Below are 26,351 nucleotides of genomic sequence, written 5' to 3'. Positions count from 1 at the left end.
CTCAGCATCATCAATTAATGGGCACAGAGAAGAGGCCTTGCAAAATTCTTCTCAAATGTTTACAGCACTCCTTCACACAAGACAGACATGCAGGGACACTGAACAGAGCAGCTGAGCCCCTAGCCTTGCTTTAAGGGATGGTGGTCTCCTGGGAAAGCACTGATTCTGACCCAGCTCCTTTTTATCTTGTCAAGACATTTGGGTGACAGAACAGAACTGCTAAGCTCTAGGCAACAGGCTCAGGTGAGCATCAATATTCAGTTAAAGGAGTTGGCCCAAATCACATTAGCACCCCCCAGAAAATGCCAAAGTTCAGGGAAACAGCGGAGTTTATTACTAGGCTATCAGCTCCCGGGAGGCTGAGTCTCGTTCATCCTTGAATCCTTGGTGCACAGTAAGTCTTCTACAAAATTAGAGAGGAAGAAAAGACAAATAGAAGGGAGGAAAGGAGAGAAAAATGGGGAAAGGATAAGGGGAAGGAAAAGAAACCAGAAGGAAAGGGGACAAAGGGAAAGGGGGAGAGGGGGGAAGGAAAGAAAGGAACGCTGTTCAGGAAACCCACTGGGCAGGCAGACTCTATTTTCCAAAAGTAGCAGAAGCTATGTCTCCCCTCACAACTGCCCTTCTACAGTATAACTTTCACACTCATCCACTGAGGTGTGTGGGTCTGTGCTTTTTCCCCTTGAATCCAGGTAGGCTCATGGTTATAGTGGAAGTGCCCCGACATGCCTTTATGGCTAAGTCATAAAAGGACATAGTGCTCCTGCCTGGGTCTCTTGGGATGCTTGCACTCACAACCCAGATGCCACGCCCTGGGGAAGCTCAAGTGGCCGCGGGCAGGTGCATGTGGAGAGGAACCCTGGCCCCAGCCCCAACCCCACCTGAGCTTCCAGCTAACAGCCAGCATCAACATGCCGGCCAGGTGTGTGTGCCACCTTGAGAATGGATCCTCCAGCCCCAGGCAAGCTATCCTGGCTGATGCCATATGGCTGCCCCCTGCCAAAGAAGTGATTCTTATTGTTCTAAGTCACTGAGCCTGGGGGTGCTTTGTTCTGTAATAACAGATCATGGAAACACACCTAACACTCGTTTGTTTTTCTGGAGGGACTACCACATGCTCACCTCTGGGTCCTTCAAATGATCCCCAGGTAGACCAACCTGGTCAGCTGTCTGGGCCCTAGTTCTCACCTGATATCAGAGCCTGGGAATTCCTCATGGGGAAGGAGCCAGTCATGCCGAAGACGCTGCTATTGAAGATGGTGGAGGTGCCGCTGAGGATCACCATGCAGACGATGGTGATGGTGAAGAAGCTGTGGGTCCAGGAGGAGGTGTCCACCTTCACCAGCACGGTCATCACCATGAAGATGGCCAGCATGATCGTCAGCGAGGCCAGCACGCGGACACGAACCGGAACCCTGAGGCAAGGATGCCAGAAGTGGTTAGAGGCACCCCGCCCCCAGGCCTCCCAAGCCGGGTGGGGGTTCGTGGCCATTCTTAAGGAAGCAGATGTTCTTAGTGGCTGAGACCATGCACTCTGCACTCAGGAGGCCTGGGTCTGAATCCTGCCTTCCTGGCTCACAGGCTGTGTGGCCTTGGATAAGTGACTCTATCACACTGGATTCAGCCTCTGCATCCGTAGAACAGAAAGAAGATCAATCTACCTGAAGGCACGGTGAGGGTCTCCGGAGAGGAGTACATAGAGAAAGGAGGCAGGGTCAGCTCGGGGCACATGCTCTTGGATGCTGCTTCTTTTCATCTTGCTGTGATGCTCAAGGACAGGAGATGAGAGCTCTTGAGGCAAGACCCCTACTCCTCCCAGTGGCTTTGTCTAGTATTTAAACAGAACCATCTGGCTTCCTTCCCCCAAACTTAGCAGTGGCAGAGGGAGGAGGGAGAAGGGAAGAAAATCATCGCTGTCATCATCACCACAGCAGACAGCGCTTCCTTCGTGCCAGGTACTCTTCTAAGAGTTTTCTAAATGCTAATGTGTTGAATTCTTACACCAGTTCCTCAAAATAGGTATTCTTACCTATTCCACAGACACAGATAAGGAAACTGAGGTCAGAGAGGCTAAGCAACTTGCTCACGGTCACTCAGCTGTGAGCCCAGGAGGTCTGCTCCCATCGGTGCTTTCAGAATGCCACTTTACTGCCTCCCTTGACATGAAGGAACTATGGTGCTCCAGAACAGGTGGTGAGGACAGGAGGAGGCTCCTGTGATGGTCTCAGCTGTCGTGGGAAGCAGCTGAGGCCAAGCCAGAGCCAGCTTCCTCTAACTATTTCTGCATCTAAGCTGTACACTCCTCCCAGCCCCCAACCTGCCCAGACACCACCCTGCAGGGAGAAGCAGGGAAGCTGGAATCTCTGAGAAACTGCATTTTTATTCCAGGGAGAGAACATCATCTGAAGAGGCTGTTTAAATCATCAGATTACACTAAGCTTTAAACCAGATTGGATGTTTAGTTAATTTTCCCCCTAACCAGTTGGAAGGGGGCTGAGTGAAAAGGCAGATTAGTTATACACAAATTTCTTTTGGATAAAAATAAGAAAGACACGAAAGGTAGGAAAGATCTGTACATATGTAAATAGGTGTGAAATGATGAGCATAAAAAGCAAGAAAGGATTTTTTTCAAACTGCTTTTGTGGCCCCAAGGATAATCTGAGCTTCCTTTCAATCCTCAGCTGACTGGAGACCCAGTGCCACCTCCGCTGGATCAGGGGCAGAAGGAAGCCCGCGGAAGTGAAAGGAGAGTTCAAGGTTGTGATGTGAGGAGCTGGGATGAGACTCAGGTCTGCTGAGACCCAGCCCCTGGCTCTCTGCTGAGACGCATCTGCTCTGGTGTGTTCATTCCACAAACACACAGGTGAACCAGTGTGTCCAACCCTGGGCTGGATGCCCGGGACACAGGGCAGATGAGGGATGGGCGTTTTGTTCCAGCACAAAGCGTTCCATCGGCAGGGCCATGGAGCTTCCTGGGCACTTCTGAGGGGCACAAGACCCACCCTGGGCTTCTCCTAGGCTTTCTGGAGCTGACCCCTAAGCTTGAGTGTGAGGTATGTCTGGATGGGAGTGCACGTATTCTGCGAGACAGAGTGTGGCACATTCAGGGAATTGAAGTGACCTCTGGCCGTAGGTGACACTGGGAGCACAGAGCGCTGAGCAGATACAGGACCCCTCCGTGGAGGGCCTTGTCCCATGGATAAGTGCCAAGACGATCCTCAGGGTGGAGCAGAGAGTGGACGTGCAGGCTTTGTCTGCCGGCGTCCCTCCCACCAGAAGCACTCCTTCCATGCCAAGCTGTCCTGCAGAGGTGGCTGCTCATGGCGTCTGCACCAACCTATCTACAAATGAGTGCACACAGGCCAGTCTGGGGTGATCAGTGCTCCGTACTTCCAGCCACTGGATTGGGTTAGGTGTCAGCATGTGACCCGCAGGGCCAGTCAGTGAACCCTGGGACTCAGAGGTGGAGAGCAGCTGACTGTCTGCCAAGACTGTGTTGGGGGCTGCTGGTCACTATCTGGCCAGCTGCCTGGAGAGAGGCCACATTTGAGATGAAGCCACGCAGACGCACACAGAGCCCAAGCTTGGTGGATGAGGACGTTGGTACTCTCCTAGATCCAGCAATGGAGGCAGGCCTGACATTAATTTTCCAGGGAAAGAATGAGAAGATCCTTTTTGTGTCTCTTCCGTTTGTCACCAAGAGTACCAACTGGGGTTCCCTGGTGGCTCAGGGATGAAGGGTCTGCCTGCCAGCACGGAAGACATGGGTTCAATCCCTGGTTTGGGAAGATACACATGCCACAGAGCAACTAAGCCCCTACATCACAACTATTGAGCCCCTGCTCTGCAGCAAGAGAAGCCACCACAGTGAGAAGCCGGGGCACCACAGTGACAGTAGCCCCTGCTCACTGCACCTAGAGAAAAGCCTGGGCAGCAACGGAGACCCAGCATAGCCATAAATAAATAAATCTTTAAAAAAAAATGAGTGCCAAACCCACAAAGAGGCACATGTGGCTGCGGAGCAACATGGTTGGAACTCTACCTCTGTCCTGTGGGTGCCCTGCCCATCTGCCCTCTCCTCTCACCAGGAGGCAGGCTGCAAGTGACAGGTAACTCAGTTCAGTTTAGTTCAGTTCAGTTGTGTCTGACTCTTTGCGACCCCATGGACTGCAGCGTGCCAGGCTTCCCTGTCCATCACCAACTCTCTGAGCTTGCTCAAACTCATGTCCATCTAGTCGGTAATGCCATCCAATCATCTCACCCTCTGTCGTCCCCTTCTCCTCCTGCCTTCAATCTTTCCCATCATCAGGGCCTTTTCCAGTGAGTCACTTCTTCACATCAGGTGGCCAAAGTACTAGAGTTTCAGCTTTAGCATCAGTCCTTCCAGTGAATAGTCAGGACTGATTTCCTTTAGAATGGACTGGTTGGATCTCCTTGCTGACCAAGGGGCCCTCAAGAGTCTTCTCCAACACCACAGTTCAAAAGCATCAATTCTTTGGCGCTCAGCTTTCTTTATGGTCTATCTCTCACATCCATACATGACTAGTGGAAAAACCACAGCTTTGACTAGACGGACCTTTGTAGGCAAAGTAATGTCTCTGCTTTTTAATATGCTGTCTAGGTTTTTAACACCTCCCAGGAGCTGCCTTCAACCAATGATGGGAAAGTGGGAGGATAAATCCCCTGCCCCCGCTCCCTCCCACCTCGAGTGTGTGCTCCACACTGGCTGTCAGCGTTCCGGGGCAGGTCGAGCTCGGTCACCCACCGGTCACCCACCATGGGAGCTGGCTTGACAAGGCATCCTTTATTGGCTGCCATGCCTTCCTGGTCCCCCCTTTCTCCTACCACAGTCTCCCAAATGAACTACCTGCACCTGAATCCTTGTTCTAAGGTCTGTTTCTGAGAAACTCCACATTAAGACACATCTTCCTAGCGTCTGCAGGGCCCTCGACCTGGGCGGGAGTTGGTGGGCGATCGGGTGAGCACCTGTACTCCAGGGGACCCAGAACGTCCATTTTAAATGCACACCAGATACCCTGAAGACTGGGAGTCAGGCCTTACTCCTGATGCAGCCCCTGTCACACAATGTCCCCCACCTTATCCCAGCAGCGGGAGCTTCCCTGCACACTCAAAGATAAGAGCCACAGGGGCACAGAGCCTGAGTCCAGAGACGGGAGCCCTGAAACTCTACCACCAGTTCACAGTGTGACCTCAGGCAAACGTTTAACCTCGCGGGGCCTCAGTCTCCTCATCCTGAAAAAGAAGAGGTGGGACAAGATAACATGCGTGTCTCTTCCAGTTTATGCTTCTAAATCTGAAAAAATTCAAGTGGAGAGAGAGACTGAGGACAAAAGCCCAAAAGTTTAGCAGTTCCTTGGGGCAAGAAGCAGGCACAGCAGAAGTGGGAAGCCCCACAGGGACAGGACCTTGTTCTCACCCATGGGGCTGGCACAGGACCTGGGCACTTGTAAACACCTCCTGGACCCGCAGATTGACCAGCAAGGAGCCTAGCAGTGCACACTGGGCCTCAAGCTCTCTTTCAGTCCCTGCTTCTTGACCCCCTCAGTGTGGCAGGGAGACAGCTGGAAACAGCAGCAGCAACCTCAGCCAGCCTTGGGAATGGCCTCAGCCTCTCACCACCTCCTCGTGGAATCAACACAGAAAAAGTCCACCCCAGGAACACTGCGGGCATCTCGGAAACTTTCCTGTGTCTTCACAACAAGGTAGATCATTGCTTGAACAGGACAGTGGCTTTGGAGAGAGCTGGGGGACTTTTTAGCCAGGCACCCCCAGGGCAGGGGCTGTGCAGAGCGGGAGGTGAGGAGGTAAACACTAAATGCAGAACAAAAGCTCCCAACTCTCCCAACTCTCCCAACTCTCCCATATGCATCCTGCCCCTCACCCGCACAGGTCTCCTCCTCCTAATTATCAGCTGCAGGACCCATTCTCAGCAGGCGCATCCCTGCAGGGGCTCCAAGCCCTCAGGGATCTTGCCCAGGGCTGTTTTCGATGCTAGTAAAGCTTCATGAAATGTGCCCCATGCAAGCCCACCCCACATCCACTAACGGGCATGCTGCCTGACTCTCTGCTCCTTCCACCTGGACAGTGGCCCAGGGGCTGGGGACACCGGAGGGCGTGAGGGAAAGTCTAGACAAGCGCAGCCTGGGGTTGGTGGCTCTGCTCTGGGACAGGGGCTGTCTGAGGTGAGAGCTCCAGTCCCAGGACTGTGTGGCTGGCCACACTGATGTGACATTCTTGGAGAGGATCACCAGCTGTACCCAAGCTGCCAGCTCCACCCCCCCTCCCCTTGCTCGTGAGGGCTCAGGACCCCAGGGGACTGATTTCTTCTTAAGTCTCCAAAATGTAAATCCTCCTCATAAGTATTTATGATGCTACAGATTTTACATAATAAAACACTTGGCGATTATGGATGAGCCAGTTAGAGAAAGCCAGGGTTCTCCAGGAGGGAAGAAAAGGGGACATTTCAATCTCACACATTAAATAAAAAACAGCTTAGCTCCAAACCATCTTTCCACAGTCCAGAAACAGACAGAGGTTGGGGCGTTCTCCACAGTGCTCTCACCCGCTCCTGCAGCCAGGAAAGGGCCAGGGCAGGCCCTGCAGCAGACCGGACCCTTCTGGAGGATGGGTCTGGGAGCTGGCTCTGGGAGCTCAGCTCCCAGCCATCTTCAGGAGGGCAGCTACCTGGACGGCCCACAGTCCCCACTGCAGATAGATGCAGACTTTCTGCACCACTTCTTTCTCTCCAGCATCTCGAAGCCAGGGCAGAAATGGGCTCTCACTTACAGGGTCTGAGATGTGTCTCTGGGTGCAGGGAGGGGGCAGGCAAAGCTAGAGAGCTAGGAGACAGGAGGCCCAGAGGTTCCAAGTCCAGATGTGGGGGGAGAAGGGTCCCAGTTCCAGTCCTGCCTCAACCTCTTAATGGTTGCATGACCTTGGGCAGGTCACCTCTGTCAGCCTGTTTTCCCATCAATAAAACAGGGGAATAAGTGCTGCTCTAGGCCACTGCAGGATTAAAGGAGCGAATGCTGCCAGGGATTGTGCTCAGACTGCTAACTGTGAGGATTAGAGATGATTTGCCCTGGGCCCTGAGGCTGAACCTGGCCTGCCACTGCTGACCCCAGGTCCTGGCCAGCTGCTGCCTGCTGGGCCTCACGACCTCAGAGAGGGCAGTGCTGGGTAAGATGTCAGCTCAGGCTACCGCCTCCTGGCCCTGTGGGCCTGGGCACACATCTCCTGACTTCCACTTTGCACAGAGGATCACGAGAGGGGCCTGGAAAGGGGAGAGGGCAGTGAGAGGCCAAGGGACTACCCACCACCGTGGCTCGGTCACCTCTTCCTCAGCATCTTCCTCTTACATGACCTTCCTTTTCTCATGCCTTCTCTTCTGAGTCACTGTCAGGAACCCAGCTCTCCCCTTAGGGTTCCCACTCAGCCCTACTCCTAGCCCATTCCCCACCTCCTCCTGGGGAGGGTCCCTGGAGGCTGTGTTCCCCCTGCTGGGACACTGATCATAGCCCTGTGTGCTGGGCAGGTGCAAGGAGGCAGGTGGGGCGGGGGCAGCTGGCATTCAGCCCCTAGGCTGCCAGAGACCATCCTCCCTCTCGCTTGTCCAGCCTGCACTTTGGTTTTAAGAGCCACGCAAATTCATTGAGATTCCTTCCGTTGAAAAATGGAGTCTATGTCCCCTTGAAATTGAGTGAGCTTGGTGACTGCCTTGGCAGAACAGACAGTATGTCACTGCAGAGGGTAGGGTACCAAAACCAAGAAGCTTCTGCCTTGCTCTGTAGGAGCAGCTGCTCTTCAGTTACAATATGAAAAGTCCTACTACCTGAGGCCAACCTACAAGAGACCAAGGGGAGGGACAGAGAAAGAGCTGTCCCGCATGAGAGACGGCTAGCCAGAGCTGCCAGCTGAGCCTATGGGCTCCCAGGACCGCGAGAGACACCGATTACTGAGAGTGCTGTTAGCCTCTCTGTTTGGGGATCATTTTTATGCAACAATAGATCACTGGAATAATCTCATGTTTGGAAAGACTGGTCTGTTCAGGCTTAGCACACCTGAGGCACTTGCGCTGCCCTCCCTCCTCATGGACTCAGAACAGACATCACTAATCGATCACAGCACACTCCCTGGGGCCAAACCTGCTTTAGAATCCTGTTCGAGCAGAGATTCAAGCAGTCAATTACAAACTGAGCAGAGTTGGGTAAAACAAGCTTCCCACTAGGGACCAAAGGTTTCAGTAGGCTGTGCCCGAGAGATGCCCAGGTTTCTGAATCATCACATAGCCACCATTATCAGACAATGATAGCTTAGGGGAAATGGGGGCAAAGTAATGCAGGCTGTTATCCCTGTAAACCTAAATGGAGAAGGGACGGCACCAGTCACACAGTGGGTTTGAAGGGCTGTCCCCTAAACCATTCTTTCTTCCACGGTGCATCCCACCCTTCACGGATGCAGTGTCAGAGGTCACCCCATAACCCCCTGTGACTGCTCGCCTCATGAACTGCTGTTGCCAGCTCCGCACTGAGCACAGGTGACCCTATTCCATATAGAAGAGCCGGGCTGGTGAGCTGACAGGCTAACTTCCAGCTCAGATATTTCTTTTTTGGCCACTCCATGAGGCATACAGGATCTCAGTTCCCCAGACCAGGGATGGAACCTGTGCCCCTGCTGTGCAACTGTGGAGTCCCAACTACTGGACTGCCAGGGAAGTCCCCAGGCTCCTAACTTCCTACTGCTCTCAGAAAGGCTTGGAAGACCAGCCTCCACAAGCCTTGCTCCCTGGGTCCCGCCCACCATCCATGGCCTCCCTGCAGCCCAGGCAGCTGCAGACACGCAGCTGACCCCACTGCCCCCAGACTGCGCATTCTGGGGCAGGGCCCAGGTAACCGATCTGACTCTCAGTCTTTGTGAAGGAGTCTGAACTGCTTGCCTCCTACTTTGGTGGTCACAGTTCAGGCAGCTGTAGACCAAGGGAGAGTGGGTAAGCTGCAGGAGAAGGTCGGGGGCCTGGGAGAGGAAGGAAAGTGGCCTACCTGTTGACAAGCAGGAAGTTCAGCGTGAGGCACAGCACGGAAGGCACGGTGGAGGCGACGGCCAGGTAGCTCTCAAAGTAGTTCTGCAAGCAGAGAAGAGAGGGGGTCGCTGAGGTCACCTGGGGTGCAGGGGAGGGGCCCCACCTGAGAGCAGGGTCGGGGATCCTCTTGGGGGTGCTTCTCCCTATAATCTTGACACCTACGAGTGATGGCTAAGTCCACCCTGAGACACGATGGTCTCTTCCATCTCTCACCTAAGACCACTCACTCGGTCACTTGACAGACCCCAGCTTGAGCTGTGCTAAGTGATGGGGACATAAGGAAGGGTAGGACATTGTCCCTGCCCTAATGTTCTGCAGACCATGCTCCCATCCATCCCACCTATTCCCACCCCTCATGGATGAGGCAGTGGAGACAGGACTTGCAGTATGTTGACAAAAAAAAAAAAAAAAAAAATTTTGTCCTCTCAGACATCTTTGCTCATTGTCAAATTTTGGAGTTATCCAAGTGGGTTAATTATGATTCATGCACGGTCTCACATTCTTGCAACCAAGTGAGTACTCTTAGCAATACACAGGGCCCTGATCCCTGCAGAGAAACTCTGTTCTGACTGTGGATTTGCTCCTTCAATAGAGCTGTACCCCAAGATCACAGTCATTTTGGGAAGTGGCTTCTAAACTTGCCAGGATGAGCAAAAGGGGCATTTTCCTGGAAGTAGCTCAACAGTAGTGTAGACAAAGAGTGCACGGGACCACAGACAGGATGAAGAATTTCTGAGTATGACGTGCTGGAACTTACAACTAAAGAAGCTAAGTAGCAACTGTATGCATTTTTCAAAACTCAGGGGACTGTCCACTCATTAGGGTGGCTTTAACTGAGTATACCTTATCCTTCAATATACCCGTTGAACAAAAAATCAAAACACTGGAATGGGATGATATATCTTGGCTTTGGTGCTTTTATGTCAAATAGTGAACCCCAGATCAGTAATGACGATGGGTTCTGTCAATTATAAATTGGCACTTGCCATCTACCTCTATAAGAATTAAATCATGTGCTGCTGCAGCTGCTGATTTTCAACACCCCTTGAAAGGTGTTCAGGGTGGAGAGAAAAAATGAGGAACTCTGTGCTCAGGGGACTGGCAGAACAGGTTTTATGAGCCCAATTCTTGTATCTCCTCATACGTAGAAAAGCACTAAAATCCTTCATGGTGATGACTGATCCTCGTGACTAGCAGAAATCTGCAAAAAATATGTTGACTGCATGTACTCTCCCTCTACCAAAATCACATATGTACTCACCTCCCCACTCCCTGCCTCTCTGGAGCAGTTTCTCAGAGCTATCTGAGGTGCTGTCTCCTGAACTATAGTCCTCATTTTGCCCCCAAATAAAATTTAACTTGCAACTCTCACGCTGTGCACTTTTTGAGCTGACAGTTCTAAGCCATGAAAACAGCTTACATGAATGAAGCCTACTGTGTGCAAGTACAAGGGCTTTATACAAATGATGTTCTTTTTTACCCGAAAATATAAAAATGTTGTGAGTACTCTGGAAAGCTTACAACATTGAACTTCACTGGGGAAATATTTTGAATACAAATGTGCCAAGTGCAAAGAACAATGTGTGCAAAAATCTTGCCAATGCACAAACAGCCCCAGTAACAGGGATCTCTACAGAACTTAAGACAGCTTCTTCCCTGTTAAGAACAGGGTGTCCCATGGAGAGCATAAGATAGAGTGGGAGGTTTTTTAATGTCTCAAAACACCATAGGAAGAGCTGTCAGAATTCTATGGGGTTTTTTGGTTATTGTTGTCATTGTCAAATCTGTGGTAGGGGTGATGTGTTCTAAGGGAGTTCCAGGTAGGGGAGTGGGATGAGGGGCCTGAGTCCTGGAGAGAACAGGAATGAGTAAGGGTTTGGGGAAAAGATCCCAGAGGAGGTAGGATTTGTGTCAGATCCTAAAACGGAGGGGGAGCTCTTTCCTTTCTGGGAGATTCTGGTTGCAGTATGGAAGCCAGGAAAGAAAGATGTCATAAAGGGCCCCTTTTAGTCTGAAGCACAGACCGTTGCCACGGTCCCTTTTTAAGCCTGCGGAGTGCTTTGTGGTCTCTGAAATCTGCACCCTGAATATAAGGTGGTGGTGGCCTTGCAATTAAAATGATAATCACAGCTAGTGCGGTCCATCAACCATGAGCCTCAGAAATAGCCTTCCTCCTTTGAGGAGCTACCTCATTGTTCCTGCCCTGATGGGCTCAGTAGAGCCTAGACTGGTCCGAGGCACTCAGTCAATTACGTCTTGATACAGTGGCTGGGTGTACGTGAGGCCAGGCAGGCGCTGGGTGGGCAGAAGCAATGGAAAAAGGCCCCAAGGAAAAGATGGCTGCACGTGGGGGCCAGGATGGCCCCAAATCTGAGCTCCAGATGACAGCTTTCCGTTAGTGGCTGCTCATTCTGTGACAAGTCTATGAATGGCCATCACGTGGGATGCAGAAGCTCTGTCTTTGTTTTATCAAGCAGGCTCAGGTTCCCTGAACAATTTAGGAATGGGGATTTTCTAGGTTATTGTTCTGGCTTGTTGATATTTAAGCAGGAAAAGTTCCTTTTAGTGTTGGAAAGCTTTTAAAATACTGACAAGTGGGTAAGGCTAGGACTCCCTTTCTGCTGATCGAGCCCATTTCTCTGCCTTACAAACAGCATGTGGCGGGGCGGTGGGGGTAGGTGATGAGGCAGGTGGGGGTAGGTGATGAGGCAGGTGGGGGTAGGTGATGAGGCAGTGGGGGTAGGTGATGAGGCAGGGGAAGAATGGACTTGACCATGTGCCATCTTTCTCCTGGATCAGATTGGGAAGCTGTGGTTGGTGATAAAGTGGACTCAATACATCCCAAAGAGATTTGTTTCTTTCTTTTTTTCCCACACTTAATTCCTGATATAAACGTGGTGGGTTTTACTTAATTAATTGTTGCTTTTGCCTCTAAGTGGAGTTCTAACAAAATGAGGTGTGGTGGGCAGGTTTTTAGGATGTCCCCCGTGATCTCAGCCTCCTGTGTTCATGCCCTTGAATCTTGCCCTCTTCTGAGTGTAGCTGGGACCTGCCTGGACTTGCTCCTAACCAAGAGGGCATGGCAAAGGTGAAGGGTATGCATGAGTGTGTGGACGGGATTATGTCTCACGAGACGGTGGCGCCATCTTGCTGGGCTCCTTTATTCCTCCCGTGATGGCTTGGGGGAGGCCGGAGGCCAGGCTGAGGAATCCCAAGTGGCAAAGACTGCAGGTGACCCCTAGTTGCTGACAGTGGTTTCGGACCAACACTCAGCAAGAAACTGAAGCTCTCAATCCAACGACTGCAAGGAACTGAGTTCTGCTAACACCCAAGTAAGCCAAAACTGATCCTTCTCCAGTCGAGTCTCCAGTAAGACTGCAGCCCTGGCCAACCCCTTACTGCAGCCGTGTGAGACCCTGAGGGCAGGACAGGGATAGGTTATGCCCAGACCCCTGGTCTACAGATACTGTGAGATAATAAACATGTGCCATCGTAAGCCACTAAGTTTGGAGTGTTTTGTTCCATAGCAATAGATTCCTAATTAGTGAGGGTGTGGGATAGCCAAGTTCCTAGTAACTGGGGTTTTTCTGAATGCTGCAGCCTTCCTATAGCTATTTAAATTCAGTTCCTGATGAAAGCAGAGACAGCTGACCATGATTTCATTCAACTCCTTGCCAGACATGAGGACCGACGTGCCCACCCACGAGGGGAACAAAGGTTATGCTGGCTGACCACATCAGTCCCCCAAGCCTTTCCTCTCCAAATCCTTTGCTGGAATTAGGATCATTTTTGCAAGCAGCATGCACTGATTTCAAGGAACTGGACTTGGCTTCTGCACCACCCCAGGTCTGCTCGTCTTGCCTCCCCCTCAGGCCATCTGCTTCTCTGTCTGGCCCCACATAGTCATGAAGCCATGGCCACTGCTCCACAGCAGGGAAGCCAGCTGCCAAGGAGACACCCCTGCACCTGTGCACTGCCCAGGCTGCGCCTGCAGAGGCTGTTGCTCCCTGGGTGGCTGTGGGAGGGGCTAGGCGACCCTCTCACAAGGTAGGTTTCAACCAATGAGAGGCGGGAGACAGGAAGGAGACCAGAGACACACTGCTTGCCATTCCTTCTCAGGCCTAACATCTGTTCTGAAATGTGGTGGCTCCACGTGGCTCCTCAGGAGACACCCCATGTGCCAGAGCAAGCAGCTGTGTTTTGGTCGCAAAGCTGTGGCCAGTGCAGTGATACCACAGCCTGTATCTGCTCCCCTCCATCCCTGCCTCACTTCCCTTTTCCTCACTCTTACTTCCCTAGGACAGCACTCCCCAACAGAGTATGGCACAGAAGATGCAGCCTCAGGCTCCTTTCTAAGAAACATCCAACAGCGAAGGCCCTATGTTCAGTTCTCGACTCTACACACTGCAGACTCGCAGCTGGTGCCCCCTTCCTGGGTTCATCTCATTTGTTTCCAAGGCCTGTTGAGGTTACCTTCTCCTATTTTACTCAAGGAAATATGAAGACAGCCGAACACTGGTTCAAACACACTGCAGTCAGAACGGTAACAGCACTGCCCCCTCCAAAGCAATCTGAAATCTCCATTCTATAGGGTGATTTTTGAGTAATGCAATGCTTGGAGATAATTCGTGTCATATAGTTCACCTCCACTTGGGACCGACTCCTTAGAGCTCCCTCAATAGGCTCCGTTGTTATTTGTCCCACCAGGCGCCTGGCAACAAGGTTGCAGCCTCCATCTCCAGAGATGAGCCCAAAGGCCCCAAGGACTCCAGTGACAGAGGAGTGGGGCAATGAGAAGACCACCCCTCCAGGGCAATGGCACTGGACGCCCCCCCCCGCCACCATGGCACTGCACAACCCCAGGGGGCAACAGTCGTGTGGGCGGTGAAATGAACAGAGCTCCTCAGAGCTGTACAACATGGCAGCCTTGTTTATACAGCTCATGGAAAACCAAGGGGTCAGTTTGGGCCTGATGTAATTGCAGGTGGGAGACCCCGAGGCTGATAACCCCACAGCCCCGAGCCTGGCTGGGTGACCACTTCCATCTGGATCAGCATCCCCTCATGTTCTACCCACTCCCTGGTTCACTGAAGATGCGGCAAGCCCGTGTGTGCCCAACACCAGGCAGGTGGCTTGGCATATAATACAGAAGAGAGAGGGTGGCTGATGCCCTTAGGAAGCATGTAGTTGGGTACAATCCCACAGCTGTAGAACAATGGATCCAAGGGGTGGGAAGGGAAGGAGGGAGTTTAGGGGGACTTCCCATAGGAGGCCATCTTGGACTGCAGCCTGAAAGATGGGGGAAGTTTGCCAGACAGATATGGGAAGGGGGTGGGTGCTGGAAGAAAGAGAAGTGGCATTCCAAGAGGTGGGAGAACACGTGCGAAGACAGGAACGGACACGTCTTCGGCACTTAGGACTCTAACCCCGGCTCATCTGTTGGAACAGACTACCCTGAGGCTGGCTTCCCTCAGCAGCCACAGGAATCTACCGAGCTGAGGCAGGAAGGCACGAGTGGTCCATTCAATCCACGGGGCAGAGAGGCATGAGTGCAGCCTGGGCACCCGCCCCGCCCCTGGGGCTGCTAAGGAGAGAGAGCAGCCCCATCATTCTGAATCCTCCAACCCAGCGTGAGGTAAGCCCAGCTCTGAGGAACAGGAAGAAAACTTCTGCTCCTTGAAAGTCTAATTGAATCCCCCTGCCCTCCAGTATCTTCCCTGCATTCTGCAATTACCTCGGGCTTAGTCTCTGGCAAAGGTAACATCAAAAGTCCTCTTTGGCACCTGCCAGGTAACCCAATGGGCTTCCCTCAAGGCTCAGTTGCCAAAGAATCCGCCTGTAATGAAGGAGACCCCCAGTTCGATTCCTGGGTCGGGAATATCCACTGGAGAAGGGAAAGGCTGCCCACTCCAGTATTCCTGGGCTTCCCTGGTGGCTCAGCTGGTAAAGAATCTGTCTGCAATGCAGGAAACCTGGGTTCGATCCCTGGGTTGGGAAGATCCCCTGGAGAAGGGAAAGGCTCCCCACTCCAGTATTCTGGCCTGGAGAATTCCATGGACTGTACAGTCCATGGGGTCACGAGTTGGACACGACTGAGCGCCTTTCACTTTCACTTTCAGGTGACCCAATGGACACGGAGCCCCTGCAGAGCACCAGGTTATTGACATTTGAACAAAACTGCTTTCACGTGACCTGCACAGACCCCAGTCCATTTGCTCTTAATTCAGCCTACAAGAGCTGGGATTGCTCCCATTTTACAGATAAGAAGCTTGAGGCTAACAGGTGGATGAATGGCACAGAGGGGCACACTTGGGGAGTGAGGAGGCAGGACACAGGGCAGGGCAGGGATGGGAGATCATTATCATCACTCCTCAAATCTAAAAGCCATGTAGCCGGGGCTGCCTGCCTCACAGTTGCACCAACCCAAAGACCATCGCTGGGACTGCAGCGGGCCACTGGCTGCCCAGAGGCCGCGACTGGCAGTGCACACGGCTTCCCTGCAGTGAGCAGGGCCCAGCCCGCGGGTCAAAGATTTCATCAGGATGACATCTTCCCTCTGCCCCAGCCAGCAAATGACGGGCTTGATTTTTCCCCTCTGCTTGCTAACTATCTCTTTTCCTTAAACCCCACCATCCATTCCCATGGGCATTTCCTCAGACCTGTGGATCTGGATAGCATCAAAAAGGAAAAAAAAAAAAAGATTCAGAGAAAAGCCCTCACTTCTGTCAGCCACCAAGATGGATGGACACGGTCTGCTGATGAGAACAAACCACGTGAAGGAGGACATTATAGTTGGGAAGCACCGGGCAGGCTTCCAGCTTCTCTCCTGACCATGCAACCCCCAGCAGGACGCCCCAGGACAGGGCGGGGCAACCCCCAGCACGACGCCCCAGGACAGGTGGGGGTGGGGACCAAAAGCCAGGCTCTGGACAGAGCCACCAGGGGTGCACCAGGGTATCAGTGACCCCCAGGTGCCAGGGCGGTGTGGAGCTGCCCTGTGGTCAGGGTGCAGGGCATCGATCCACTTGTGATGGAGATGAGGAAACCCGTTTTTATCTGTGACGCTCTGGCCCAGCCTGTGAACACCAGGAATGGGGAGAGATGCTCTAAAAACACAATCTAAAACTCCACCCGAGCCAGCTGGCCAGATGTGAGGCCCATTTTACGATGGGAACTTCCTCTCCTCTGCCATGCTGAGAGGCTCCGTGCTAAGCATCTCTTCTGGAAGAATTTAATTCCGAGCTCAGAGTCCAGGTAAAGAGGTTTCTTCGGGCAGGGAGGCCCCAAAATGAGCCTGTTTATCTCTGGCAGGCTCTGGGTAAGCCTCCTCTCCCCAAAAGCCATTAGGACACTTTGAAATAAGTGCGGCAAATTAGTCACAAGCCGCGGCTGACTAGTTTGGGCTGGCCACCCAGTGGCTTCCGAGTGGCAGCTTTGCGTGGCCCCCACCTCAACAGCGTGGCAGAGGCAGCTGGGCTCCTGCAGGGCGAGAAAAAGCGATTCAAGCCTGGGGGTGGCAGCTTGAGGCAGCAAAGCATTACCTGGATCACAGGGGCATGAAATTAGCAGCGGTGAGCAGGCTAGAGCCAAGAATAGCTTGCCGTTGCAAACTTGCTGCCTTTGGACAGTGCAGAGCCAAGCTCTGTGTCCCGGATGCTGCTGGGGAGGCACCCTCACCCCGGCATTGGGTGGGGTTCCTTGGCAGGCCAAGAATGGAGCAGAGGGCCGGTATCCCCACAAAGATTCAGGTGGCGTTCTGTCTGCAGGTTCTAAAGCCCCTGTTTGGGGCATTGGCCTCAGAAAGCTAAGGGGTTTGTGGCCCAAGGCCTGGATGAACAGGGAGGGCTGGCTGGGCAGGGCGGGAGGGGCAGTGCCTGTTTCTAAGGTCAGACAGGTGAGAGAAACAGAAGCGCAAATCCACCTAGGTGTGATGGGATACCAGGGACCCAAGGGCACAACAAAGCTGGGGTCAACAGGTGAGGTCCGGAAAGATGACCCAGCCGCTCAGAGGAGAGAAGCCCCCATGAAACCCTTGCACGCTGTTCTCACATCAGCCGTGATGCTTGGCCTGAGCTGGCCTCAAGGCTGGCAGTTTCCAGGCCCAGAGTCCCTGGGGTTACTATCGCTCTTGCTCTTTTATAGCTTAGAAGGCCTTCCCAGACTGCGATCTTTTTGCACAGCTACTTTGGAATTCCTGCCAGAGGACAATAAGCAAAGTTCCTGAGGTTTTCTGGAAGGAGCCTCTCTGCCTTTCCTCCCTTCTGCGTAAAGCTTTCTGGGGCAAGAAGGTGCCCTTCCTCCACCAGAGCCGGCTTCTGGGAGACTCCTCCGCGAAGCCTCAGCATCCTCGTCTGCATTTTCTCTCTCCTGCACTGCTGCTTCCTCCTTCTCTCCTGCCTAACATGCCCACTCAGGTCTCCTTTGGGCTAAGAAAAAAACAACAACAACAACACCTCTTTGACTTCACTGTCCCCAGCTACCAGGTCCCTCCTTCCTTTCACTCCAAGCTCCCTAAAAAAGCAGCCTCTGCCCTCAGTCTGAACTCCTTATCACTCCTGGATGGCTCTACAGAAAGTCTCCTTCGAAGGGTCCCCTTTGCAGTCTACCCACATCCAAGGCCTGTTCTCAGCCCATGGGCTCCTGACACACATGCCACCCCTATAATGGGCTGAAAAGTGTCCCCCCAGATTCACAGCAACCCAGAACCTCAAGGTTTCCTTTGTGGCTCAGCTGGTAAAGAATTCACCTACAATGCGGGAGACCTGGGTTCGATTCCTGGGTTGCAAAGATCCCCTGGAGAAGGGAAAGGCTACCCACTCCAGTATTCTGGCCTGGAGAATTCCATGGACTGTATAGTCCATGGGGCCGGTAAGACTGAGCGATTTTCACTTTCACAGAACCTCAGAGGTGACCTGATTTAGAAACAGGGTCTTATAGAAATATAATTAGTTAAGATGAGCTTATACTGGATAAGAGTGAGCCCTAAATCTAAGGACTAGCGTCCTTCCAAGAAGGAGAGGGCGCCCAGGGAACGCAGAGGCCGAGACCAGAGCAGTGCTGCCGGAGGCCAAGGAGGTTCAAGGCTGACTGGGAGTCCTGAAACCTGGAAGAGGCAAGATTCTTCCAGAGTCTTTGTTGGGGGGAGGGGGCAGGGAGAGGGGCAGCATGGTCCTGCTGACCCCTTGATTTTGACTTCTAGCCTCTAGAACCCTGAGGATGAAACTCCTACTTGTTCCACGCCTCCTGGGTCGTGAGGCAGCCACAGGAACAGGAACCCCCCAACCTGGACTCATGGGCCACCTCCCTGGCCTCCTGTCCCGCTCCCTCTGCCACTGGAGGGGCCTATTAGTTTCCTCCCTCCTGCGCTACAGCCCTGCCCGTTCCCTGGCCGCAACAGCCCCACACATGCATCAGTTTCTGCCTCCAGAACACTTTCCACTGCCAGCTGGCCATCCTACCTGAGCCCAAGCTCCACCCTCCCAACCACAGACCCTCAAGGTAAGCCCCCCTCCAAAGACCCTCAAGGCAAGCCCCCCTCCAAAGGCCCTCAAGGCAAGCCCCTCCAAAGGCCCTCAAGGCAAGCCCCCCTCCAAAGGCCCTCAAGGCAAGCCCCCCTCCAAAGGCCCTCAAGGCAAGCCCCCCTCCAAAGGCCCTCAAGGCAAGCCCCCCTCCAAAGACCCTCAAGGCAAGCCCCTCCAAAGGCCCTCAAGGCAAGCCCCCCTCCAAAGGCCCTCAAGGCAAGCCGCCCTCCAAAGACCCTCAAGGCAAGCCCCCCTCCAAAGGCCCTCAAGGCAAGCCTCCCTCCAAAGGCCCTCAAGACAAGCCCCCCTCCAAAGACCCTCAAGGCAAGCCCCTCCAAAGGCCCTCAAGGCAAGCCCCCCTCCAAAGGCCCAGGGTTCCTCCTCCTTTTCTGTCTTCCTCTCAAAGTTTGCTTGGTTTCCCTTTCACTCTCACCCCCGCGCCCTCATTTGCTGGTCCCCATATCCCCAGCAGCTGACTGTGGCTCATGCTCACTCCACCAGATCCCAGCTCCACCCATGTCTTTGCTCAGCTCCTTCTTCTGCCCACACCTCCTCACCCCCAATCCAAGCCCATTTGTCCTGCGTGTGTCTGCCTTTCAAGGTCCAGCAGCTGTGGACTCTTCCCCATGCAGCCCGGCCTCCTGGCCCCTCCTTGGACCTCTTCATGCACTGTCTCCTCCCTTTTGACCCTTTTTAAGCTCCAGTTTGGTTATATGATGGCACATGGGGGTGAAGGATAATGGGTGGTCTCATGTAGCAGGCTGAAGAGGGGTGTTTATTTCAGATGGTACTAGGGAGCTATGGATGGAGAAGGCAATGGCACCCCACTCCAGTACTCTTGCCTGGAAAACCCCATGGGCGGAGGAGCCTGGGACTGCAGTCCATAGGGTTGCGAAGAGTCGGACACGACTGAGCGACTTCACTTTCACTTTTCACTTTCACGCACTGGAGAAGGAAATGGCAACCCACTCCAGTGTTCTTGCCTGGAGAATCCCAGGGATAGGGGAGCCTGGTGGGCTGCCGTCTATAGGGTCGCACAGAGTCGGACACGACTGAAGCGACTTAGCAGCAGCAGCAGCAGCAGGGAGCTATGGAAGGCCTCTGAACAGCAAAACCATCTGGTCAGTGCTAGGTCTAGAGGGTCACCTGGCAGGAGGTAGTGGAATGAACGGAGGAGCAGAAGCTGGTGGCAGGGGCTATGCATGTATCCACTCATTCATTCACTCAAGAAATGTTAAAGGCAGTCAATCGTTCAGAGCCCACTCATTTATGCAACAGGTAATGGCCGAGCACCCTCTATCTGCCCAGCATGCGCTAGAGGCTGGGGTACTCTAGTTAGGGAGGAAAAAAAAAGAGTAAACAAGCTTTTTAAAGGACAGCAAATTGTAACAAATGCAATGAAAAGAAAAACCAAGTAAGGGGATAAAACAGGGCCTAATGCGGGGACTTATATTGGCGAGGGTAGTGAGATGGTAACATGTGAACAGAGACCCAAGGATAAGCTTGTGAAAGGTGAGGGGATGAATGAGGTTGGTGCGTTCAAACAACTGAAAAACCAGGGTGATTCTGGAATCCAGGGAGTGAGGGAGAGAAGGGGGGACCAAACTGGCTGAGGCCAGAGTTTGGATGTGAGGTTCTAAGCCTTTGAGAAGTTGGGTACCAGCACCCACTCACCCACTCACCAAGCCCCACCATGCAGAGCTATTTCAAGTGTTCTTCATGTACTTAATCCCTCGACATTGCAGACAAGGACACTGAGGCTCAGAGAGGTCAGGTACTTGTCCAAAGTCACACAGCTCAGACCCAGTCCTTTGTCCCCTTACCTGGCCTCTCTATTTTGCCTTAAAGAAACCACTTCTGCAGCCTCCATGGAGAACAGATGGCAGGGGACACCCTGGGAGCCAGCGAGGCCGAGGCCATGGAGGGAAGAACTGGAGGGATTAAGACGTTTCAGAGGTAGGCTGACTGCGGGGGTAGAAGGACAGAGGAAGACAAAGGGTAAGCCCTCAGTTTCAGGCTTCAGCAACTCGACTGGGCAGGGAAGGACGTCTGCTCCAGTGTATTCTGTGCAAAACTGACCCCATGGTGAGAGTCCAGCCCCCTGAATGTGGGACCACGGCATCTAATCCTGCAAGGGTCTTCCTCCCGTGCCCTCTCCCCATGAGTCCAGCACAGACAGGTCCTCTACACACACTTATCCATCAACTCCTCACTCTGCTCATCTTTCTGAGCCCAGAAGTGATTCAGAGGGATTTAGTTCAAGTTCCTGCTTTCATGGAACTGATGTTCTGGTCAAGGAGACAGTCAGCAAACGCATAAGAAAATAAACAGACAATATGTCAGGCAGTGGTAAGTGTTATAAAGAGAAATCAAGTCAGTTAGGCACCTCTATAGCAGATCTCAGAACACTTGTAGGGGGAAGAACCACAGGGAGCGGCCAGTCCTGGGGTTGGCAAGAGATTGGCCTGGGATCAAATCTGTCTAGCTTCCTTTTTCTGGGAAATGCTGAAAAAGTCATGCTTGTTTGTTTATGAATTATCCACAGTGGCTTTCACTCTATAAGGGCAGAGCCAAGCAGCTGCCACAGAGATCCCGTGGCCCAAAAAGCCTGAAATATTTACCATCTAGCCCTTTGCAAAAAGTTTGCCAGCCTCAATCTAGTTTCTTAAGGAAACAAGAGCCCTAAGTCACCCAGCAAATTCGACAAAGAGTCAGAAACAACCCAGCCCTCCTGAACCCCAGGTCCTTCCACCAGGCAGGGTGAGCAGGGTAAATGGCAACACCACTTCTGCCAACCTTCCACTCTGCTCCCCGCCCTCCTTCACCTTCACCTGGTCCCTGACCAGGGGCAAGCAGGCCTGGGATCTTCATCCTTTATGTGCTACCTACACACCCTCGCTCCAAAATTCCTGCCTGGAAGATCCCATGGACGGAGGAGCCTGGCGGGCTACGGTCCATGGGGTGGCAATATTGGACATGACTTGGTGACTCATCAATCCACCACCACCACACACCCTCAGGCTAGAACCTTAGTCGGCAGGGAAAGGGCTCAGAAACAGACAGAACAAAAGGTCAGAGAAACTGGAAGCCTATAAGTCCACGCACAGTCTCCACGGGGTGAGAGCTGATTTGGGGCTCGGCCCCTGATGTTGCTTGGCCAGCCTGTCCTTCCTTGTCTGCTGCCGGACCATGTGGCCAGGGCAAGGAGGAAGAGGTCTTCCAAGGAAACTCCCCATCTACCCTCAGTTTCTGCAGCTCTCAGAGGGCTGACGTGCATCGGCCCCCAGGGCTGACCGCTGAGGGCAGGGACCAGGCCCTGCGGCATGTGTATAACGTGGAGGTGGTGTGGCAGTGCTCCGGACTCTCTGTAGAAGGAAACCCAGGAGAACCACCAGGAGGAGGGAGTCCTTAGCAGCCTAGGCTGCAATTCCTCACCCAGCATGACCTCTCCTCTACAGGGAGCCTGTGTCTCTTTTTGAGGTCCATGTGAGCAGAAACCATAGGCTGCTACCTCAGATGTGTGCACACACAAGTGTAGACACAGACAGGACTCCCAAGAGGACCACCCCCCGGTCCTTGCCGCCACCACATGCCCCTCCCAGGTGATGGCCCTGTAACAAAGGCGCCCACAACGACTGCAGTCTGTTTCTGCTCTCTGGATCCTCGGGATGATCAATCACATTAAGGAGACTCAAAGCCCTCGAACTTGTCGAGGAAATCGCCTCTAGATTCTAAGGACGAAAGAGGGAAGGAATAAAACCGAGGGGTAGCCATCAATAGCTTGGGAGGGCCAGGGTGCAGGGTGCCGGTGTGGAGAGGGGCCCTGAGCACACGGGGAGAAAACAAAGAGAGAAGTCGAGGCCATTGAAGGCACGAGTGACAGCATCTCAGGTTGGGCTTTTTCTCTCCCGCTGCAGGACACAGCAAGAGCTAAAAACAGAAGAAAAAGCCATCACAGTATATTTATTGGGAATAGCATGCTGGCTGGGTCTGCAGTTAGAATCAGAGGGTGGACAAGGGAATAAAAAAAATGACTCACTTTGGTTCTAATTTTAAAAAATGGTTTAGAGCAGCCATCCATGTTTGCCCAGGCTGTTGGGCAGTGCGAGGGGAGGGACCTGCCCTCTGCCTGGCAGCCACTCGCCCATGCCCTGTGCAAGAAGCCTGGAGCCCCCCTCCCATTCTGCCTGACCTCCAGACTGCCCCTACTGTCTCCTTTTCTGGGATGACAGGGCTCAGGCAAAATCCTGCCTTAATACAGATGTGAGTTGCGCTAGGAGCAGACGGCAGGAGGGCCATGATCTATCTACATCCAGAGAGGTGCAAGCTTCTCAAGGAACAGCATGTGGCATAGAGGAGACCTGGATGCCCAGCCCCCTGCCAGCTGGCTATGTCAGGAGCACCTGGCCCGTCCGGGAGAGGCAGCCAGCAGGGTGGAGCCTGAGAATCTGAGTGTCTGCCGAAGCGCCCCAGGAAATCTAACACAGCCTCAGGTATCCCTGGGTTATAGTCCCTATCCTTGTCTTCACGGCCCTATGGCATCAGCACGTCACTTACCGCTTCACTTTCCTTCCCTCTGGGGAAAACGCATCCTTATGGCTGACTGTGAGGTCACAGGCAAACAGGTGAAGGGCTCTTCAAATAACAGGTTGCAACCCACTGACGGATATGAAATCCACTTAATAGGTCAGGACCAAAATTTTATTTCATTTTCTCTTTGGCTGCCTTCTTTCCTGTTCCTGAGGAAGAATCATCTGCGGGCTTGGCTGGGACCCCTCCACTGCGCTCTGAGCCCAGGCCTTATCTGCTTGCGGACCTCACCCAGCTCTGCTTCCTCATCTTCCTCAGCACCCATGGTCCCCTCTCCACTTGGCCCACTCACACAAGCATACACACTGCCTGCCATTTCCCCTGCATTAAAAACAAAACAAACCCAGAGAAATCCATACCCTCCTGACCACACGTCCCCCTGTAACTCCTGCTCCAAACTTCCAAAAGGAGAAAGTTTCAGAGTAGAACACCTCGAGGTATTTCCCAGGTGTGCAGTCTCCCCAGTTCCTCCCCCATCCTCTCCCCCACCGCCTCAGGTCCAGCTTCTGCCCCTCCCCCATGACACTGCCCCCCAAGGCCATCATGGGCTCGTACCAAAGGTTAAATCCCAAAGCAAACTCTCCATCTTCAGCCTGGGTGGCTTATAAGCCATTTATAAAATCAGCCCCATGATCTCTTGCTCCTCTTTGAAAATTACAATCAGAGATCTTCTTTTAAAAGTGTAGATGCTGCTTCGTGAAGCGCTGTTTCCCTTACAGACAGGTAGGTTCTGCCAGGTGAGACGTGCACTGGGGTCAAAAGCAGTCTGAAAACATCTGGAAATGAGGCAGGAGGCAGATGGGCCCTCCCCGACCCCCACCCCCGGGGTAAAGTGATAAGGGATTCACTCCCTGAGGACCGAAGCTCCAAGACAGGGCAGGACAATTAAGGGAGGAGGCTGGCCCAGGCCACATATTTCTTATTCTTGAAGTCAGGGTACCTTCCTGACCACACAGGCACAGAAAGGCTCCTTGGAGGTCTAAAGGGGAGTGATATCTACTGATGCTAAGCTACCCACAACCTTTTCGATAGAATTCATCTTGGCTAAGAGAGGCGTGCACACACATGTGATGATCCTGAGATATACCAAATATGGACTGAGAGTGAAAGTGAAGTCGCTCAGTTGGGTCTGACTCTTTACAACCCCACAGACAGTAGCCTGCACCGGGCTCCTCCATCCATGGGACTTTCTAGGCGAGAATACTAGAGTGAGTTGCCATTTCCTTCACCAGGGAATCTTCCTGACCCAGGGATCGAACCCAGGTCTCCCGCATTGTAGACAGACGCTTTACTGTCTGAGCCACCAGGGAAGCCCAAATATGGACTATGAACCAGCCAAACCAAAATGATTGGCCAAAGGACACCCAGAAGAAATGCCCCATAAAAGTAATTCAAACTGCCACCAGGGTGCGACTCCGGGACTCTCTCTCTCTCTCTCTGAGTCTGCCCATGTGTCTACCCACATGTACTGTGTACTTTCTTCCCCTAATAAACTCTTCACTTCCTTCACTACTTTCCAACTTTGTGGAAATTCTTTTCTGCAAAGGTGAAGGGGCTGGGCCCTTGTCACTGACCACTGGTCTAGTGGCTAGGATCTGGTGCTCTCACCACCGCGACCCCGCCTCAATCCCTACCTGGGAACCCAAGCCCTGCTTCAAGCCACTGCAGGCCGAGGCGACCCGAGATCAGAAAGGCAGCTTTGGGGCACAGGAAATAAGGGCACGGACAACGCAGGTTCAGATGGCCTGGCTTGAGTAACAGTTGTCACTGACTGTGCTTAGGAACAAATCACTTGTATTTTTCGAGCCTTGGTTTCCTTCTCTGTAAAATGGGCATAATAATACCCTGAGGGCTATAAGGACCAAGAGAGATAAAGAAAACCTCTGGCACACAGCAGGTTGTTTAACAAATCTCATGGAATTAATAAACAAACTAGGGCTGTTACTGCAGTGGCTGGCACAGGGTGAGAGTTTGGTAAAGGTGGTGAATATTATAAGGATTCGGCCCAGTCCGCACACTGCAGATGCCTCACAGGAGACGCTCAGTAAACACCAGGCTTCCCTCCCAGCAATAATATCCTGAGCACTCTGTAGAGACTGCAGGTGGGTCTGTGTGCAAAAGACCCAGAAGCCACGGAGCCTGACCCCAAGCCACATAGTGAGGGAGGGCACTACTAAAACTGGAGCTGAATAAAGTCCTGTCACCCTCCTGGGCTCCTCCCAACTCCCCTGCAGGGGACAGACAGGCCCAGCTTCCTCCCAGGCACTGAGCATTTACCGAAGAAATGACTCATGGCTCTGAAACTCCAGGAGCAGGTCACAGCCCACTGGCGGGTCCTCACAGAGGCAGCCGCGCAAGAGAGGGGAGACCAGGACCACCTCCACTGAACGGTGGGCCTCCATCCTCATGGCCCCCCTGCTCTTGCCCGTGTCACCCCAGGTGCTAGGACGTCCACCTCAGGACCCAGTCGGCCCTACTGCTCCTCTTCCAGGAGGCTGGCAAGTGAGGAGTAAGAGGAGGGTGGCTATGGAGCCCTCCCAGCTTGCACTAAGCGCGTGACCGGAGGAAGGGCTGAAGCCTCTTCCCCAGGTTGTCAGGCCCTGGGGGAACGGTAGAGGCACGCTGAGGAATTAATCGAGCCTGAAGTGTTTACGTCAAAGGAATACCAGAACTCCCGTTCAGTGAAACTGAGCAGGACCCTGCAGGGCTTCTGAGCACTGGAGCCTTTCCGTCCTTTCTTCTTGTAGGGAACAGACTCCAGCTTCCAAAGGGCAGATTCCAACAGCTGCTAATCTGGGAAGCTATACAGAGATAAGGGAAGGGCAGCCAAGAAAAAACAGTGCAGCCTTGGGGCTGGGTTCTGATTCCACCTCCTGGGATACACAATATCTCTGAGATCTTTACAGAATCAAAACCCCCAACAAATGGAATTAGCATTCTTCACTGCACAGAAGACGACCTGAGGCCAGATTAAAGGCGTGCAGGCCCTGCACACACACATTCCTCTTATCAGCAACCCCACTCTTGAACTATCACTATAAAACTCCTCACCAAATCCTCCCATGTAGGGACACATAGTTTTTTGGGGCAGGAGCCTGCTGTGTCTCCTTTTGCCTGGCAAAGCAACAAAGCTATTCTTC

The 26,351-nt window shown here is 53.0% G+C and overlaps 1 protein-coding gene across 2 annotated transcripts in view; it reads right to left on the bottom strand.

Annotated features, from left to right (window-relative positions):
* The window catches only part of SLC29A3 (solute carrier family 29 member 3), a 47,631-nt gene that overhangs the window by 11,013 nt on the left and 10,267 nt on the right, over positions 1–26,351 (bottom strand). For both annotated transcript variants that reach the window (XM_042241187.2, XM_027962170.2), the window contains exons 3-4: positions 9,060–9,142; positions 1,189–1,415 (exon numbers count right to left, since the gene is read on the bottom strand). In XM_042241187.2, coding sequence (XP_042097121.1) covers positions 1,189–1,415; positions 9,060–9,142 — 310 coding nt within the window. The remainder of the gene's footprint in view (positions 1–1,188; positions 1,416–9,059; positions 9,143–26,351) is intronic.

The sequence above is a fragment of the Ovis aries genome, chromosome 25 (genome assembly GCF_016772045.2).
Source record: "Ovis aries strain OAR_USU_Benz2616 breed Rambouillet chromosome 25, ARS-UI_Ramb_v3.0, whole genome shotgun sequence".
Lineage (NCBI taxonomy): Eukaryota > Metazoa > Chordata > Mammalia > Artiodactyla > Bovidae > Ovis > Ovis aries.
Note: the sequence above shows the minus strand (reverse complement) of the source record. Positions and strands in the feature narration are given on the sequence as shown.